At 43.7% G+C, this 16697-nt stretch overlaps 1 protein-coding gene across 1 annotated transcript in view; it reads right to left on the bottom strand.

The window, feature by feature from the left end:
- Window positions 1-4820: 4820 nt before the first annotated feature.
- ABHD17B (abhydrolase domain containing 17B, depalmitoylase) overlaps window positions 4821-16697 on the bottom strand; it is a 162043-nt gene continuing 150166 nt past the window's right edge. Inside the window, exon 4 of the mRNA XM_033924631.1 lies at window positions 4821-4842. Within this exon, the coding sequence (XP_033780522.1) occupies window positions 4836-4842 (7 nt within the window). The 3' untranslated portion in view covers window positions 4821-4835. The remainder of the gene's footprint in view (window positions 4843-16697) is intronic.

Below are 16697 nucleotides of genomic sequence, written 5' to 3'. Positions count from 1 at the left end.
ATGCGCAGGGCCGTGTCCCGGGTTGTGGAAGAGGCAGATGGAGGATATTTTTGTGGAGGGAAAAAAACCACAAACGACTAGGGCCGCGAATACTGAACCGTGATTTTGCGGGGGAGTACTGTATATCTGTGCTTATCCACCTCTTTTCTTATACCAGTCACATGCTAGTCTTATGCTAGTTTCCCATGTTCACCACAACCCTAAGTCCCATATGAAAACAAGTACATAGAATAGCACTTCCATTGTCTTATATAGGCACAGTTAGTTTATTATTTCCAATTAAAGGTTAAAATAATGCAGGGGGTCCTTTTCTACCACAGAGATGTTATTGAATACTTGATCTGGAAATTGGAATTTAACTTTGGTCATGTTACCTACCTATGCTTTGTTGTACTCAAGTTGTTAATTTGAGTTAAGCTCATAGGGGCCTTTTTACTAAGATCGGTAAGAAATGGGCTTAGCATGTCCTAATATGGGCCATCCCTGCCTGCTCAGCTGTAAATTTGCATTTTTCTGGCTGTGCACTAATGTTAGCACCGCCAATGAACAAAATTAATGTGGGAACCCTTACTGCATCTTATTTAGGAGGTGCTAAGGGCTCTTGTATTTAGATTGTGTAGATTAATGCTTCCTCGTCCATGCCACGCTCCCTCCTAAGAACAGAAAAAATTACCACATCATGATTACCACACGCAAACAGGTAAATTACCACAGGACAAGCTAAAGCATCCTGCGGTAAGCATTTTCTAATACTCTAAGAGGCTCATTTTCAAAAAAGAAAACCATCCAAAAAGAGGAAGACATTTTTCTTGTCAACCCCTTCCAATTTGCTATTTTCAAAACTTATATTCTAGACAGATTTCAAGGCTATTGATCAGTAGTTCATCTAAATATCAAGGGAGCTTGTTGGAGGCATGGTAAGGGCAGGACTAGGGTGGCATGACTTAGATGTTTTTCTGCTGTAATCAAACATTTAAGAATACGTCCAGGGCACAATTTGGACATTTGGGGCTAGACCTGTTTTAATAACAAATAAGTGCCAAAAAGGTGCCTAAACTGACCATATGACCACTGGAGGGATGTAAACATGAGCTCCCCACACTCCCCTAGTGGTCACTGATTCCCTCTCACCCCCTAAGGGTGTGAATGAAACAGTACATATCTGCCTGTATGATAACTTCAGATGGTATGGGCAGTCCCATTAGAGAAGCAAGCAGGTCTCTGAAATAGCCTGGTGGTCAGTGCAGTGGACGCCAGAGAAGGGAACCCAGGTCCATATTCCACTCTAATTATTACATTTGTGGTGGATAGTGTGAATCAACCAAAACCCACCAAAAATCTACTGTACTGACATATAGGTGATACCTGCAGGCATTAGGGTTAATGGTGCAGTGTACAGTTGGGTCCAGTAGGTTTTGGGTGGGTTTTGGTTGGTTCACACTATCCACCACAAAGAAGGTTATAGTGAGATGTGTATGCAGGACCTTTATGTGAAGTCCAAAGGTGCTCTGCTGGGATGTCTGTGGGGCCAGTCTATTACAAATGCTGGCCCCTCTTACATCCCAATGTTCTGTGTTTTTCATTTGGATGTGATTTTTTTTTTTTAAATGGTAAAACAAGATAGATGCACTAAAGGCAAACAAATCTAGAAATAGTCATTCTGGGGGGGGGGGGGAGATGTTTTGCTGTTTCAAAAATGGCCATTTTGGGGCGCACTTCTGAAAACATCTAAACTCAAATTTAAAAAAAGGCATATTGAAAATGCCCCTCCATGCCTGTGTTAGGGATTAGTGCACCTTAGTAAAAGGACACTATAGTTAGTAAATAATCCCCATCAAGTACAACAGGGCTTGCATTAATATGTGTTCAATCATATTAATACATATTACATACACATAAGTAAATGAGGAACCAAGTTTGTAGAATCTGAACTGAGGGATGACGTGTGTCTGCTTTGCAAAACAAGTTGACTGGTAACTACTGGAAGTGTTAAAGTGCATCTCCTACAGACATCCCTAGGGACACACATTTGGACAGGAAGGCTCAGAATTACTGTAAAATGTAAATTAATAAACATCAGAGCTCAGCTAAATCCCAGCATGATTAAGCAGGAGCCGTACCCATTTGTCAACTCTTACACACCAAGAAACAATGAAAACTGAGGCCCCTGTAAGTACAATTACACATCCATTCATCTTTCAATAGAGCGTGGCGTAGTTTCCCCACTTCTGCTCTTCCTTCCAAAGCCAAAGATCATCACTTTACATGTCATGGGATCAGCTATATACAAAGGAAATTAATAACACAGGAAGAGAGACCTCTATAAAAAAAAATAGAGAGAGGGATAGATATATACATGCTTTCTGCAAATCCAGTGGCATCCTTCATTTAAGTTTTTTTCTCATGAATCTGAAATGCAGTACATTTTCAGTTTCAAATGATCCTAGTAAGATTACATTACATTAGTATTTATGGATCATTAATATGCCCCAGAAAGAGTTCAATGTGATTTGGTTGCAGTTTGAATCTAATGGACTGCATTTCAAACTCATTTGAAGAAAGAAGTTAATTTGTTTACAATCTAGACCACTAATTACAATTTTTAAGGCCGATATGATTGCTCCCACACATTGGGAGCAATGACTTTCTTATCCTTAAATAACAAGCAAGGACAAAAATACCAAACCTGTTAAACTTCAAGGAATATATATATATATATATATAAAATAAATAAATAAATAAAAGGTCAAGACAACTCTCCCCTTCCTTCTAAGATTCACACACAAAACTTTGCAAAGGAAGCAGCCAAAACTCAATAAAAAAGGAGAAACTTGAGTTAGTCCTGTACCAGCACTAAAAGGAGTTTGAGTTATCTCTTTAATACAGTAAGGCCCGGATACAGAATCGGGTCTAGGCCCACACAAAATAAATCTGATTCTGTAACCGATGCCCATGTTACAGATGCTGGTTTCAGAACTGGGTTACTGTAGACGCGGCCACTATACTTATCGCGGAAAGGGATCTCACTGCTGCGATTAGTATAGCGGCCACAGCTGCTACTGTGGCCATCAGTCTCCCTCCTCTCCCTAAACAAACGAGGCAGGAGAGATGTCCAATCCCTCTTGTCAAAAGACTACCCACTCCCCATACGATCGCAGCAGGAGGGAGCCCAACTCCTCCTGCCTGAAAACCGTGCACTGCCCCTGTATGATTTTGGCAGGAGGGAACCCAAACACTCCTGCCAGACCCCCCAAAGAACCCCCCACTCCTCCCCACCAATTGCTGGCGATTTCGGCACCTTTTATTTATATGCTGGTAGGCACTTTATTTTTTTACCCTTTTTCACCATTTTAAATGGCATTTCTCAATTAATTTAGGTGCCTGGTGTGAAAGTGGGCCTTCAGCGGCAGGAGGGAGTGGGCATCCCTCCTGCTGTTTCACTGCCAAGGGGATGAGGGAGTCGCCATGGCAGGAGGGAGTAGGCATCACTTCTGCCATATTTTCTTGCATAGGGAGGTGAGGTCAGCATGGCAGGAGGAAGTGGGTATCCCTCCTGCCATTCCACTGCCGTGGGGGAGAGGGTGGTTGGCATGGCAGGAGGGAGTGCACATCCTTCCTGCCATTTTTGTCTCACGTGGGAAGGGGGGGGGGCAAATGGCAGGAAAGAATGGCCATCCCTCCTGCCGATTTTCACTAGCACGGGGTTGGGGATTCCTGGTGCTGCATTCATCTAGGGTTGTTGGGTAGGATCGTCATCGGGGGGGGGGGGGCGGGGGATTTTTTTTAATGGGGCAGATATTGTGCATGTATAACATGCACAGCATCTGTGCCCTTTAAAAAAAGAAAGAAAAAAAAAGATTTCCTGCTCCGAACAGATGAGTGGTAGGAGGCTTTCCCCTGCCTCTCAGTTGTTCAGGCTTCCCCCTGCTTGCTCTGCGCATGTATGAGAATTACTCTTACAGTGATACATCAAATTGGAGAGTCAGGAATTACAGAGAACATCTGCATGAATCATTTGCATACAAACATTTTAGTGCATCAATAGCTCTTTCTGAATTGGCCAAAAAATCGGATCGATGCAGACTCACACGGTGTTACTGATCCTCTTAGGGCATCTAGGCCTCAGTGGGCCCTGGGTGTGAGAACCAAGATGAGTCCCCGATACACACACCCTTTGGTGTGGCATCTATTCCCCCCCCCACTCACAGCTGTTTACCTCTGCCATGTCTCACTGCTCCGATACAAACATTCTGTGGGTGAAACATAGCAGAGGAAAGGTCCCGTTGGCCATTCAGGCAGCCTTTAGCGCTGTCTCTGATGCTGTACTGTTTGGAGAATCTGATGGGCAGGTAAGCAACTGGGGATGGGGGAAGAGATAGATGCCAGACCTAGTGGGGGGTGTGCATGGGTGTTGAGCAATTGTGGTCCTTTCACCCAAGTTAGTTTGGTATGATTACAGATAGTCTGTTTTGCAAGCTATGTTGTTCACTGAAGAGGAACAGGAGAGAAAATATCAGAGGTGAAAAAGATGAAAAGTTACAGCTTAGAGACAGCAGGTTGAGACCCAGGAAAACACCATTCATCAACATTGAGACAACTACACTCATCCAATTACTTGAATGGAGCTTCAGAGTCTCTGAGCCTCCTCTTACCTGTACCATGACAACAGTAGAGATGGAGACATTTCTGAGCAAGCTCATGGTGCTTCCAGACTGGTCATCACAAACTCGGTCCATAGAAAGGTGGGCAAAAAATGACAACCGAGGATGCTGGTCATGTGTACAATCAAGAGAGGAGGGAACATAATATTAGGGGTCAGATGGTCAGCAGGGAGTTCATGAGCTGAAACAGAAGCAAACAAGATATGGCCTCTTTACTGGATTTTGTTAAATAACATTAAATTAACTCCTTAAATGACATTTTAAAAACAATTGTACAGCTACAGATGTAGTTCAGACTATATGTGCATTCAAATAAATATTACTTAATTTCTACATATTTCAACTGTGATTGGACATAGGTAAGACTCACTTTAAGCAGTTTCTGAAGATGCATGCAAAACTACCTAATTTGGTCACTTGTAGTTTGTTATGTTTGAAAAAAAGTAAAAATCTGCCTCCAAAACTGACATGCACACCAGAAGCTGTGTTGTGTGTATTTACATTTTTTGCATGTATATTTACAATGCTTTACATGTATTTATATGTTTTGCATCTCAGTACTGTGTAATGCAGGGTGACCTAAATACTGCTGCACTAGTGCACCACAACTTGTGTTAGAATCCTTTAACATACACTATGGGGCAAATAACACAGGCTACTGCCCTAACACATCTTGATGTCTACCCCCTAAACAACTAAAATAGATTAGCATATAAGCCCCAAAGTCTACAGGCAGTCCTCGGGTTAAGAACGAGTTACATTTTTAAAGCTGTTCTTGTCTGGGATCTGTGTTTTTCTGTATATATGTAGAGTATACAGTCTCTTCTTGGCCTTGCTTGCATGTACTACACCCTCTGAGAGCCATAAAGGCATAATGAGCCATGGGAAAGTGGTACAGTGGATAGAGCTACAGCTTCAGCACCCTGAGGTTGTGGGTTCAAATCCCACACTGCTCCTTGTGACCCTGGGCATGTCACCTAATCCCCCATTTGCCCCAGGTACATTAGGTAGAGTGAGCCCACTAGGACAGGTAGGGAAAAATGCTTGAGTAGACTATAAGTGGTAAATAAATAAATGTATTGGCTGCCTGAGTTACTATTTGTCCAACATGTGGGCTATTTCTTTAAATACAAACCACTGTAAAAGTAGTTCAGTTTTTTTATAATCTAGACATATTAAATTCTGTTATTTTGGTATTATACTTTGACCAGGGTCGGTATTAGTTGTGAATGGGCCCAGGGCAGAAACTTGGGGGGGGGGGCACCCAAAGCCCTCTTTCAGCTTGAAGCAGGCTTAGGAGTTCTTGTGGCCTGGAAATCTTGGATAACTGCTCTGGTTACCATCCCCTAATTCCTGTCCTGATTCTGCTTCAATACTCTGCAGTTTATTTTTGGGTGGGATCAGATTGGCCAGGGTGTAGACTGCAGATATGGGACATTCCTGTTGCTGCTCATCCAAACCTCTGCTTGCTAAGGGTGAAGATGAAAATGAGCTGTTGCTGCTTGGGAGAGGCAGATCCCAGAGCTGTACGCTTGACCCCACTCACCACATGGTTCCAGCAACTCAGTTCCTCCACTCCCCTCAGCCTTCCCAAAGTGGCGGCCGTTGGCCAGCAAGAGCAGCACTGCAAAGAGAACACCCAAGGTTGGACCCATTGGGGCCTTTCTTCTGCCACATCTGTTTCTTATTATGTCACTTCCTTTCGTCAGACACGGCGGAGGAAATAGAATTTCCCCTGGAACTTAGTAAAATGATATGGTAGCCTTGTTAGCCCATTTTTAAAGGTAATATATAGAAATAAAACAAAACATAAAGGATATAAGGTGACATCTTTTTTATTGGACTAAAAATGCATTATTTCATTAGCTTTTGAAAGTAACCCTTTTCCTAATCTTAATTACATTCAGGTATTTCCCTGACCATAGTGTGCTTATATTCTAAGTTTGCACCTGAGGCAGTGGAAGGTTATGTGATTTGCCCATGATCACAAGGAGCAACAGCAGGATGTGAACCAGGCTTTGCTGGTTATCAGCCTGGTGCAGTAACCACTAGGCTGCTCTTCAACTCCATTCAGGGACACCAACAGCCTAATTCTATATATGGCGCTAACAATTGCATGTGGGAATTTTGGCATGTGCCCAATTTCTATGTGCAATTTAATTGAATAATAAGCCAATTACAACCAATAATTGGATATTATCAACTATTGGTACTAATTGGCATTAATTAAAATTAGCACACATTTTTAGACACTGGGATCTGCACATAAATTTTTTAGTTCAAACAGTTTTTATCGATGATAATTGAAATACAATCAGAAAGTTACAGACAGTGCACAATTGGTTCATATACTGAAGAACAGCAATTCAAGTCTAATAAAGCAATCATCAGTTTTACAATACTAAATGTAACTCAAAACATCACCCCTCCCCCACCCCAATATCAAGTATATATCTATAAACTATGCCAACCATACCAGGGACCTGTATTCTTATGGGCCCTGGAGATTACTTAGCACATCCCCTCACCACCACCCCCGAACCCACACCACCAAAACCTCCCATTCCCCCTTCTCCCCCCCCCCCCCCCCCTCCTACAACCCTCCATGCCCTCGTCAAAGTGTCAGTCTTGTCTTAGTGGAAAGGAAAAAAAACATTCAGCATTCAAAGTAAAACTGGCAAAGGATTTTAGGAGTGTACAGCAAATTCTCCAAGCTTATTGAGAAAATAACTATGTGTATGGGGAGACAGCCTATGAATGAAAGGACCCCAAATGGAATAAAAATGTTTAGAGCATTTAAAAGTGGGATTCAAAGCCCTAATTTCAAAAAGCAGCAGTTCATGCAAATGATTTCTTCAGTGCCAGAAAGAAGGGGGTCACTTCCTGCGTCCAAAATTGAAGACAACATTTCTTACCCAATAGGCATGCCTTCAAGATCCAGAGCCTTGAGCCCCTCCCCTTGACCTGCGGCAAACAAATTTTACAAAAAGGGAGCACAGCCATGGGAGGGGCATTAGTGGATCAAGAACATTCACAACCACAACACACCCCACTTTTTAGGGTTCAATTGAAGGAAGACAAGAGGGCTTTCTAAAACCATTTGCATCAATATATGGAATATCCAACTTTAGCTTCTCTAATTGCCTCCTTTTTAAATATAATGTAGCTATTTGTTTACTGCTGTTCTTCTTTCTATTACTTTTCAAAAATAAAAAAAACAAAACAGCACGTTTTTCTTTTACTCTAACCCCAAACGAGTAAAGACGCTGAAATAGAGCTCTTTTATGAACCCGTGAAAAAGCCCTTGAGGGCGAAACAGGTCCCATCGGGGCATGCTAGAGATTAGAGAATGAGATGGGGAAAAAATCTGTCCCCGTCACTGCTCTGTCACCGGATCACCGTCCCCTTCACCACCCCATCCCCGCCGCCTCCTTCACCACTCCGTCCCCACAGCATTTATCCTTCCCTCTGGCAACCCTTGCGCGGTCCATGCATCTCCCTTCCCCCCTTACCTTTGCGGTGCTTTAAGGTTTCAGTCTTGTTAAAAGCCACGTGCAGTCACGTGCGTGGGCGGAAGCTTCTCCTATGACGCAGCTGGAAGTTGCGTCAGAAGAGAAGCTTCTGCCCACGTACGCACTGGTGGCTTTCAACAAGACTGAAACCTTAAATCACCATGAAGGTAAGGGGGAGGGAGGGAGATAGATAGATTTGGGTGGGTAGGAAGGAAGGAGGGAGGGGACCACGCAAATGCAAGCAGTGTCTCATTTCCGGTTCACCACACAATTGTTTCCCACTTATTCACCTTTATAGGACCCCCAGGGACCCCTGAAGAAGACTTTTTGTCAAAACGCGGACCGTGTTGGGTCCTGTATCCCTAGTGGACTAGGTCCTTTAAGGCTTTTATGTGGATAACCTATTTTTATGTAGATGAATTTATTTTATGTGGATGATTTCAGTGTACCTTGGAACTTTGACACTTTCAAATAAAGTCCATTTAGGAACATCGTCACTCCACAGAGTTGGTTTTTTTGTTCCTCTGGATTTTCTTCTCTGTGGATATTTTCGGGTCAATTCCTTTTGTTTTTAGCTCTGCACAAAAATACTCTTATGTGCCCATTTATAAAATAGCACCCGTTCCCTATGGATCTTCACGGGGGGACATAACAATGGGAGGACACGGGTGGGTCACGGGCATTTCCTTAAGATGTGCACAATGTTATAGAAACATAGACACATTATGGTAAATAAAGACCAAAGGGCCCATCCAGTCTGCTCATCCACAATATCCACTATCGCCTCCTCTCCCTGTTGGCTAAGGTTCTTTACACTTGCATTGTGAGATCATAGAGCTTTATGGTAATAGAAACATAATGGCAGATAAAGGCCAAATGGCCCATCCAGTCTACCCATCCACAGTATCCACTGTCTCCTCCTCTCCCTAAGACATCCCACGTGCCTGTCCCACGTCCCTGTTAAGGAATAGTGCGGATCCGCGTTCAAATTTGTGTTCCAGAATTTTCACCTGGCCTCAGCTGGTCTAAGTCCTTGTGCCCACAGTTGAGCTCAGAGCCCTGCTGCTGTGTGTTATTCTGTAAAGGGCACCCATCCCAACACACCCTTTTTAGAATACCTTTCAGCTCAGATTGTTTCGGCACTGAATGTTAAGCACCATTTACTGAATCTAGCCCTAACCGGATAGTGGCAAGATGGTCTGTAAGGATATTCAGTAATATTATCCTAGTCAGCAACTCTTATTTGGATAGCAGGTGCTGTTATCTGGATGAATGCTTTTGATTAGTGATTCACGAGATCCTATTGCTACCAACAGGAACATTTTTGCAGGAAGCCACCACCCATGAAAGTCAGCTGCCAGAGGATTTTTCCTTCTGTATCAGCAGAATGTGTCCATCTTGGCTTTACAGTATCCCTTGAATGCCGAGACTATGGGTCTCATACAGCAACAGTGAATCTTTTCTGCATTTCTTCCCTAATTGTAGCTGCATCAGGGCATCTCTCGGGCTACTGATAAAACACAGCGACTCAGACTCAATCATGTACTTGCGCCTAGCAATTATTTGTAAACTCCTGTATGTTGTACCCCCTCCAACAAAACAAACCTAATTGTTCCCTCCACTCCCATTATCTTATGCTAAAAGGAAATCAGAAAGTCAGCTCCTCTTCTACATCAAAGAGCAGAGGGCTACTGATGGAGATTTTCTTCTTCTTCAAACTGGATGGATTAGGAAACAGGACATTTTGCTTTCCGGTATACTCTTTCCTCTACAAAACACTGAATCTGCGTGTATGCACAAGCCTGGATGAAAAGTAGAGTTTATTTATCAAAATAATTAAAATCAAAAGATCAATGGAGCTAAAATGAGAGATACTACAATTAAGACAAAAGGCTCAATTGTCCCCCTTCCCCCCACATTTGTTACATGTTAATGAAATAAACTTTATGAGTTTTATACTATTCCTTGCCTTAAACCCAGGAAAGTGTGTGTGTGTGTGGGGAGAGGGGAAGGAATTTCAGAATACCTCCCTTCCCATTTCTCAGACCTCCAATGAATCTTAATATGAGTGTTGCCGGTTGTGATGGTGATCAATAATGGATGTAAAATAGTAAAACCTTTGCATGCCAATATATATTTTCCCCCAAATAGCTCTTGAATTTCTATAACAGCTGAACAGCCATATAGCTAAGTAGTTCTGCAAGGAGACAGGCAGTTCATGGCTCCTCATTAAACTTTCATTTAGCTCTCTTTGCCAGTAAATCTTGATCAATACCAGCATCCTGTTTCTGCAGCTCTTGCTCATGCAAGGCTCTGGCAGCCAGACTGCAGCTCCACAGCTCAAGAAGGGCAGAAAATGGAGTGATCAAACATCTTCATTAGGTAATTGTAAGGGATAAGGTTTTGTTTAAAGCCAGTTGTTAGGCTGCGGAGTTTTAACAAACATGTATATTCAGAAAGGATGGGCTATCATGTGCAATAACATAGGAAATGTCAGACATATTACAAGTTATTGCATGATAAATAAAAGTGAGTGGAAAAAAAATCATGATGTTTTGGGCCTGATTCTATAAATGGCGCCTAACTTGTAAGTGCTGATTGTCAACCAACTGCTAGGCGCTGCTTATAGAATCATGCTTAGCAGCTCCTAGGTGTGTTTAGGTGTCGCTAAGCATCCTTGTGGTAGGCACTGGTATAATATTGTATATACTTGAACATAAACCGATCCGAATATAAACTGTGATAACATTTTCCCCTGGGGGGGGGGCGCGCAGAATATTAACTTGAATATAAACCAAGGATTTATATTCAAGTGTCGCCCATCCACCCCCTCTCCCTCCCAATCCCAGTACTGGCTTCACCGCGGGTCCACCTTAAATCCTAGTGGTCCAGTGGTGAGCTGAGCTGGACAAGAGTGAACCCTCTTTCCCCCAAGGTGAGATGTTTGGTCCTGTCCCAGCTGTCAGCTGGCTGTAGAATCACTGTGCGCCCCCTCTCTCCCTCCCTGCCTCAGAGAAGCATAGGCCTCTCCCTGGGCCTACCTTAGTCATTGGTGGTTCAGCAGGGTGAGCTGGGGCAGGAGTGATCCTGTGCAGTCTCAATAAAAAATTGAATGCCGCGAGGCTGCTAAACCTCACGAGAATTTCAGAAGGTATCATCTACATTTTTCAATTACACCTCCTTGTGTCACTAGGTAGTGCCCCATTTCCTCAGTTCATACCATAGCAGTTGATCATCCCTAAAAGAGGAGAAATAACAAGGGCACAGGGCATTCCCCAACCAAATCAAGCCTTTTCTGCTCTGCAACAGATAGTTAATTAAAAAGCATGAAACTCAATACAAAGAAAGGTGGACTAAAATATGCTACCTACCTGTGTACAACCAGCACTAACATTTATACAGCTGTTATAGGCTCTCTCATGGCCTTTGCCATAGCAAACCATCACATCATATACTGTATTATACTTGTTTGATAGGTACATTGTTTGTTCTCTTATCAAGCTGCAAATCGGGAGGCAGATTTGCATCTGTTACTGATTTCAAATTCTTACTTATATTTTAGGAAATTGCTTAAGACTTATTTGTATGAGCAGTATTTGAAAGATTTGTAATTCTCTGTTAATGTATGCACCAGTATGTACAGATTTCTTCATATTGTTAACTGCAAACTGCAAATGTTTTGCCAGTTATAAATACATTTTTATGTATTGTTCATACCTACTTGGTTGCCTTAAGGAAAACATTTGAAGACATACATATCTGTCTGAGACAGGCAGCAGGCTAACGCAACAGCTGACAGGGCAGGCGTCAGGACTCCTGCCCCTCTTTAAAGGAAAGAAGATTATCGAGGTAAGAATCTGACTAATGGGATGTACCAAAGCAGTTCCAAGTCTAGGATGGGGCAGATATGCCCGCTGAAAGCACTGAGGGCCCAAAAGCGGGGTCCATTTGTGCCACCACATCTACTCTGTAAAAGTACAGGTATGTAAAGGTATGGACCATATAGCTGCCCTACAAGTCTCTTGGGGTGGACCTGCCCAGGATTCTGCCCATGACAAGGCCATGCCTCTAATGGAATGTGCTTTCAAAGAAATCAGCAGCTCCTTGCCAGAGCCAATGTATGCAGAGGCAATAGCATTGTGAAACTATCTGGAAATGGTTGTCTTCAACGCTGCTTTCTCTATTTGGTAAGGTTGGTTAATATCAAAACAAAGGCCCGAGAGACAAAAATCATTTGTCATCTCAAGATAATGGAGAAGAACTCTCCTGATGTCCAGAAATGCTAATACTTTGCCCTCTTTCCTGATGCCTGCAGCATGGAACACTGGAAGCTGGACTTTCTGATTTACATAAAAAGCCAAGACCACCGTTAGTCAAAAGGAAGGCACCATGTGTAGAGTCACACCCACCTCTATGGATCTGAGAAAAAACTCCCAGCATGACAGAGTCTGGAGCTACAAAATACAATACAATTTTTATTTGTATACCGCCAATATCTCTTCGAATTTCACAGTGGTTAACAAACAATAATGCATCAAATATTAGGTGCTTAGCAAATATCCCTAACTGTCCCTAAGGCTCACATTGTAACTAAAGCACTGTATGAACAAATACTTAACATACTAATAAAAGTGCAAAAAATCAGAACAAAGGAAAAAACAAACAACAAATATTAAGTCAGAATAAAACAAAAAAGTAGTTAGAATTGAAAATAGAACCCAGCAGCAATGAAACAAACTAAAGGTGAAAACCAATGAAATAAAATAAAGTCTAGACCAGGGGTGCCCAATACGTCGATCGCGATCGACAGGTCGCTCGCTCAGGCGACCCCAGTCGATCGCAGAGCGGGTTCCCTTCCCTTCTCTTTTTTTCCCCTCTTGACTAGCCCGCTCCTGAATTCTGCTGCTGCCGCCGCTGCTCAACATAAAAAAAAAACCCGGCTTGAAGAACTTATGCTCCGGGGGCTAACGTGTGCTTGTACCGGCTTCCCTTCTCTTCCCTCTGAAACCGGAAGTTATGTCGGATGGGGGGGGGGGGAGAGAAGGGAAGCCGGCACACACATGTTAGAGCCCCGTTCGCGGGCTAAAGCGGAAGACAGGTCAGTGAAGCTTGCGATTTGCTCTTCTTGCTGCCAGGTCCTGCCTACTTTCTGTTTCCTCAAAGGCAGGACCCGGCAGCATTTCTCCCAATAGGTCGATCTTGGGCCGATCAGCCTTCCTCTCCTCGACTTCAATTCTGCCGTCGGAGAGGAAGTTCTGGCCAGCGGAACTTCCTCTCCAATGGCAGAATTGACGTCGGGGAGAGGAATGCTGGTGGGCCTGAAGCAGGGAGAGCTTGGCTGGCGGCCTGTTATCCGATGGCAGTGGCTTGTGGGAGGGCAGGCAGGGAGACAGAAGGAAAGAAGAGAAAAAGAAAAAAAGAAAGGGGTCATGAAGAGAGAAAGAGAGGGCAGGGAGAGAGGAAGAAAACGTTGGGGTGGGGGAATGAGGAGAGGAAGCATACAGGTTAAAAGAAGGGAAGAAAGATTGGATGCACAGTCAGAAGAAGAAAGTGCAACCAGAGACTCATGAAATCACCAGACAAGGTAGGAAAAATGATTTTATTTTAAATTTAGTGATCAAAATGTATCTGAATTTATATCTGCCGTCTATATTTTACACTGTGGTTCCCTTTTACTAAACCGCAATACAGGTTTTTAGCGCAGGGAGCCTATGAGCGTCGAGAGCAGCGCTGGGCATTCAGCGCAGCTCCCTGCGCTAAAAACTGCTATCGTGGTTTAGTAAAAAGGGAGGGGGGTATTTGTCTGTTTTTGTATGGTTGTTAGTGAGGTGACAGTGCATAGAGTCATCTGCTTTAACCTCTTTGAAAAACCCTGGAATAGGAATGATGATTAACATTTTCTATGCGTACAATGTGCTTTGTGTTTTTTTTAAAATTTTATTGTTGGTAGATCATTTTGACTTGGTCATTTTAAAAGTAGCTCGCAAGCCCAAAAAGTGTGGGCACCCCTGGTCTAGACAGTGGAGCAGGAGGACAAAACTCCAGTAAAGGCTCTTCACACCAAGGCAATAGCCACCAGGAACTGAAAGATCCCTCTGTGATGCATTCTGTAAGGGTTCATACTGGGCCTTACAAAGGGCCACTTGAACAATTTTAAGATTCCACTTAGGAAATGATTGTCACACAGGAGGATGCAGTACAACACTCCCTCCTGGAATCTGACTACCGTAGGTTCGGAGGGGATGATAAAGATCCTTTTTCTCTTCTTAATAGCAGGAAAAGTTCGCTATTTGCCCCCTTAAACAAATCAAAAACCAAGCCCTGTTCAACACTGTCCCAAAGGAACGGCAGGACTATGGATATGGGTGCCATGTATGGCACAATCTTCAGATCATCAGACCAGCACTGAAAGATCTTCCATTACATAGCATAAGCCTCAACAATCGCTAGCTTTTTGGACCATAGAAGGGTAGATAAAATCAGCTCTGAAGATTCTTTCTAAGCTAAGGCTGCGCACTCAAAAGCCATGCCATAATACCAAAGCATTCTTGATCCTCCAGGGCAATTTGTCCCTGTGGCAGAAGTGTTGGAAACATGGATATCTTGAGACAACTGACTCGTTGTAGTCATGCTAGATCTGCATACCATGGCCGACATGACCAATCCAACGCCATTAGAATCACAAATCAGAGATGGGTCGCTATCTTTCAAATAATACAGCCTACCATTGGCCACAAGGAGAACATGTACCACAGCTCTGCTGTTGGCCAAGGCTGGACTAGAGCGTCCATGCCAGCACTTCCCATCTCTGAATATCGTCTGAAGCACCAAACAAACCTTCTTGTTGCTGCTGACACCATCAGGTCATTCACTCTTGCTATATGTGTCATTGAGATGGCTGCTAGGTGAGCTTCGGCTATCAGAACAACAATTGAGCCTCCAGCTTCAACTGGGCACTCTTGGGTCTCCCGTCTGTTGACATATGCCACTGCTGTGGCTTTTTCTGAGAAAACCCTGACCGCTTTTCCTTGTAAACTCTTTTCAAAACCAGCAAAGCTAGACAGGTAGCTCTCAGCTCCAAGCTGTAGAAAGATCATTTTCTCTGATAGGGTAACCAGCGACCCTGCACTGGGTGAGACCCATGCAAAAGCCTCCAAAGCCGTACAGGCTGGCATCTGTCATCAGTATCACCCATGAGAAAATGTGAGCATCTCTGCCCAGAACCACCAGGGTAGACTATAATGTGCTTCCACCATCCAAAGTAACGGCCTCTGCAGTGAATCCATTTGTAGAGACCAGTGGAATAAGAGAGCACTCTGGAGAGAATGTAGGCAAGCTTTCAACCAAGGCATCATGTCTACGATTGCTACCCTGGGTCCCAGCACCTGAAGATAGTACCACGCCACATTTGCTGAAATAGCTAGGATCTCTGAAATCTGGCATATGAGCTTAAGTTTGCGTGCCTCTAGAAGAAAAACATGGTGGTTGAAAAGAATCCCCAGATACTCCAAGGATTGGACTGTGTCCAGATGACTCATCCAGAAATTGATGATCCATCCCAGGTCCTGCAGGAAATGGGCAACCTGTGCCACTGACTGGTGACCTTCAGCTTTGGATGGGGCTCCAAGGATTTATTTATTTATTTATTCATTCAATTTTCTATACCGTTCTCCCAGGGGAACTCAGAACGGTTTACATGAATTTATTCAGGTACTCAAGCATGTTTCCCTGTCTGTCCCGGTGGGCTCACAATCTATCTAATGTACCTGGGGCAATGGGGGGATTAAGTGACTTGCCCAGGGTCACAAGGAGCAGTGTGGGTTTGAACTCACAACCTCTGGGTGCTGAGGCTGTAGCTTTAACCACTGCACCACAGGCGCAGGTGTGCTGCAGCAACAACCATCACCTTTGTGAAGGTCCAAGGCACTGTTGCCAACTCAAAAGGGAGCACCAAGAACTGTAAATGCCTCTCTAGTACATGGAACCTGACATACCCAGTCAACATGGATTCACCAAGGGTAGGTCCTGCCAATCCAATCTCATCAGCTTCTTTGACTGGGTAACAAAACAGCTAGACTTGGGAGAATCCGTGGACGTCGTATACCTAGACTTCAGCAAAGCTTTCGATAGTGTCCCGCATCGCAAGCTGTTGAGCAAGATGAAATCAATGGGGCTGGGAGAAACACTAACTACATGGGTCAATGACTGGCTGAGTGGCAGACTTCAGAGGGTGGTAGTTAACGGTACCCTCTCTAAAACATCAGAGGTGACCAGTGGAGTACCGCAGGGCTCAATCTTGGGCCCGCTCCTTTTCAACATATTCATAGGAGACCTAAATCAGGGGCTTTAAGTTAAGATAACATTATTCGCTGACGTCACCAAACTATGCAATATAGTGAGAGACGGCAATTGACCCGATAGTATGACACAGGACCTACATTTGTTGGAGCTTTGGTCCTCGACCTGGCAGCTGGGCTTCAACGCTAAGAAATGCAAGATCATGCACCTTGGCAGCAGAAATCCG

The sequence above is a fragment of the Geotrypetes seraphini genome, chromosome 1, assembly GCF_902459505.1.
Source record: "Geotrypetes seraphini chromosome 1, aGeoSer1.1, whole genome shotgun sequence".
NCBI lineage: Eukaryota > Metazoa > Chordata > Amphibia > Gymnophiona > Dermophiidae > Geotrypetes > Geotrypetes seraphini.
The sequence above is the reverse complement of the archived record's forward strand: the minus strand, read 5'-3'. Positions and strand labels throughout refer to the sequence as shown.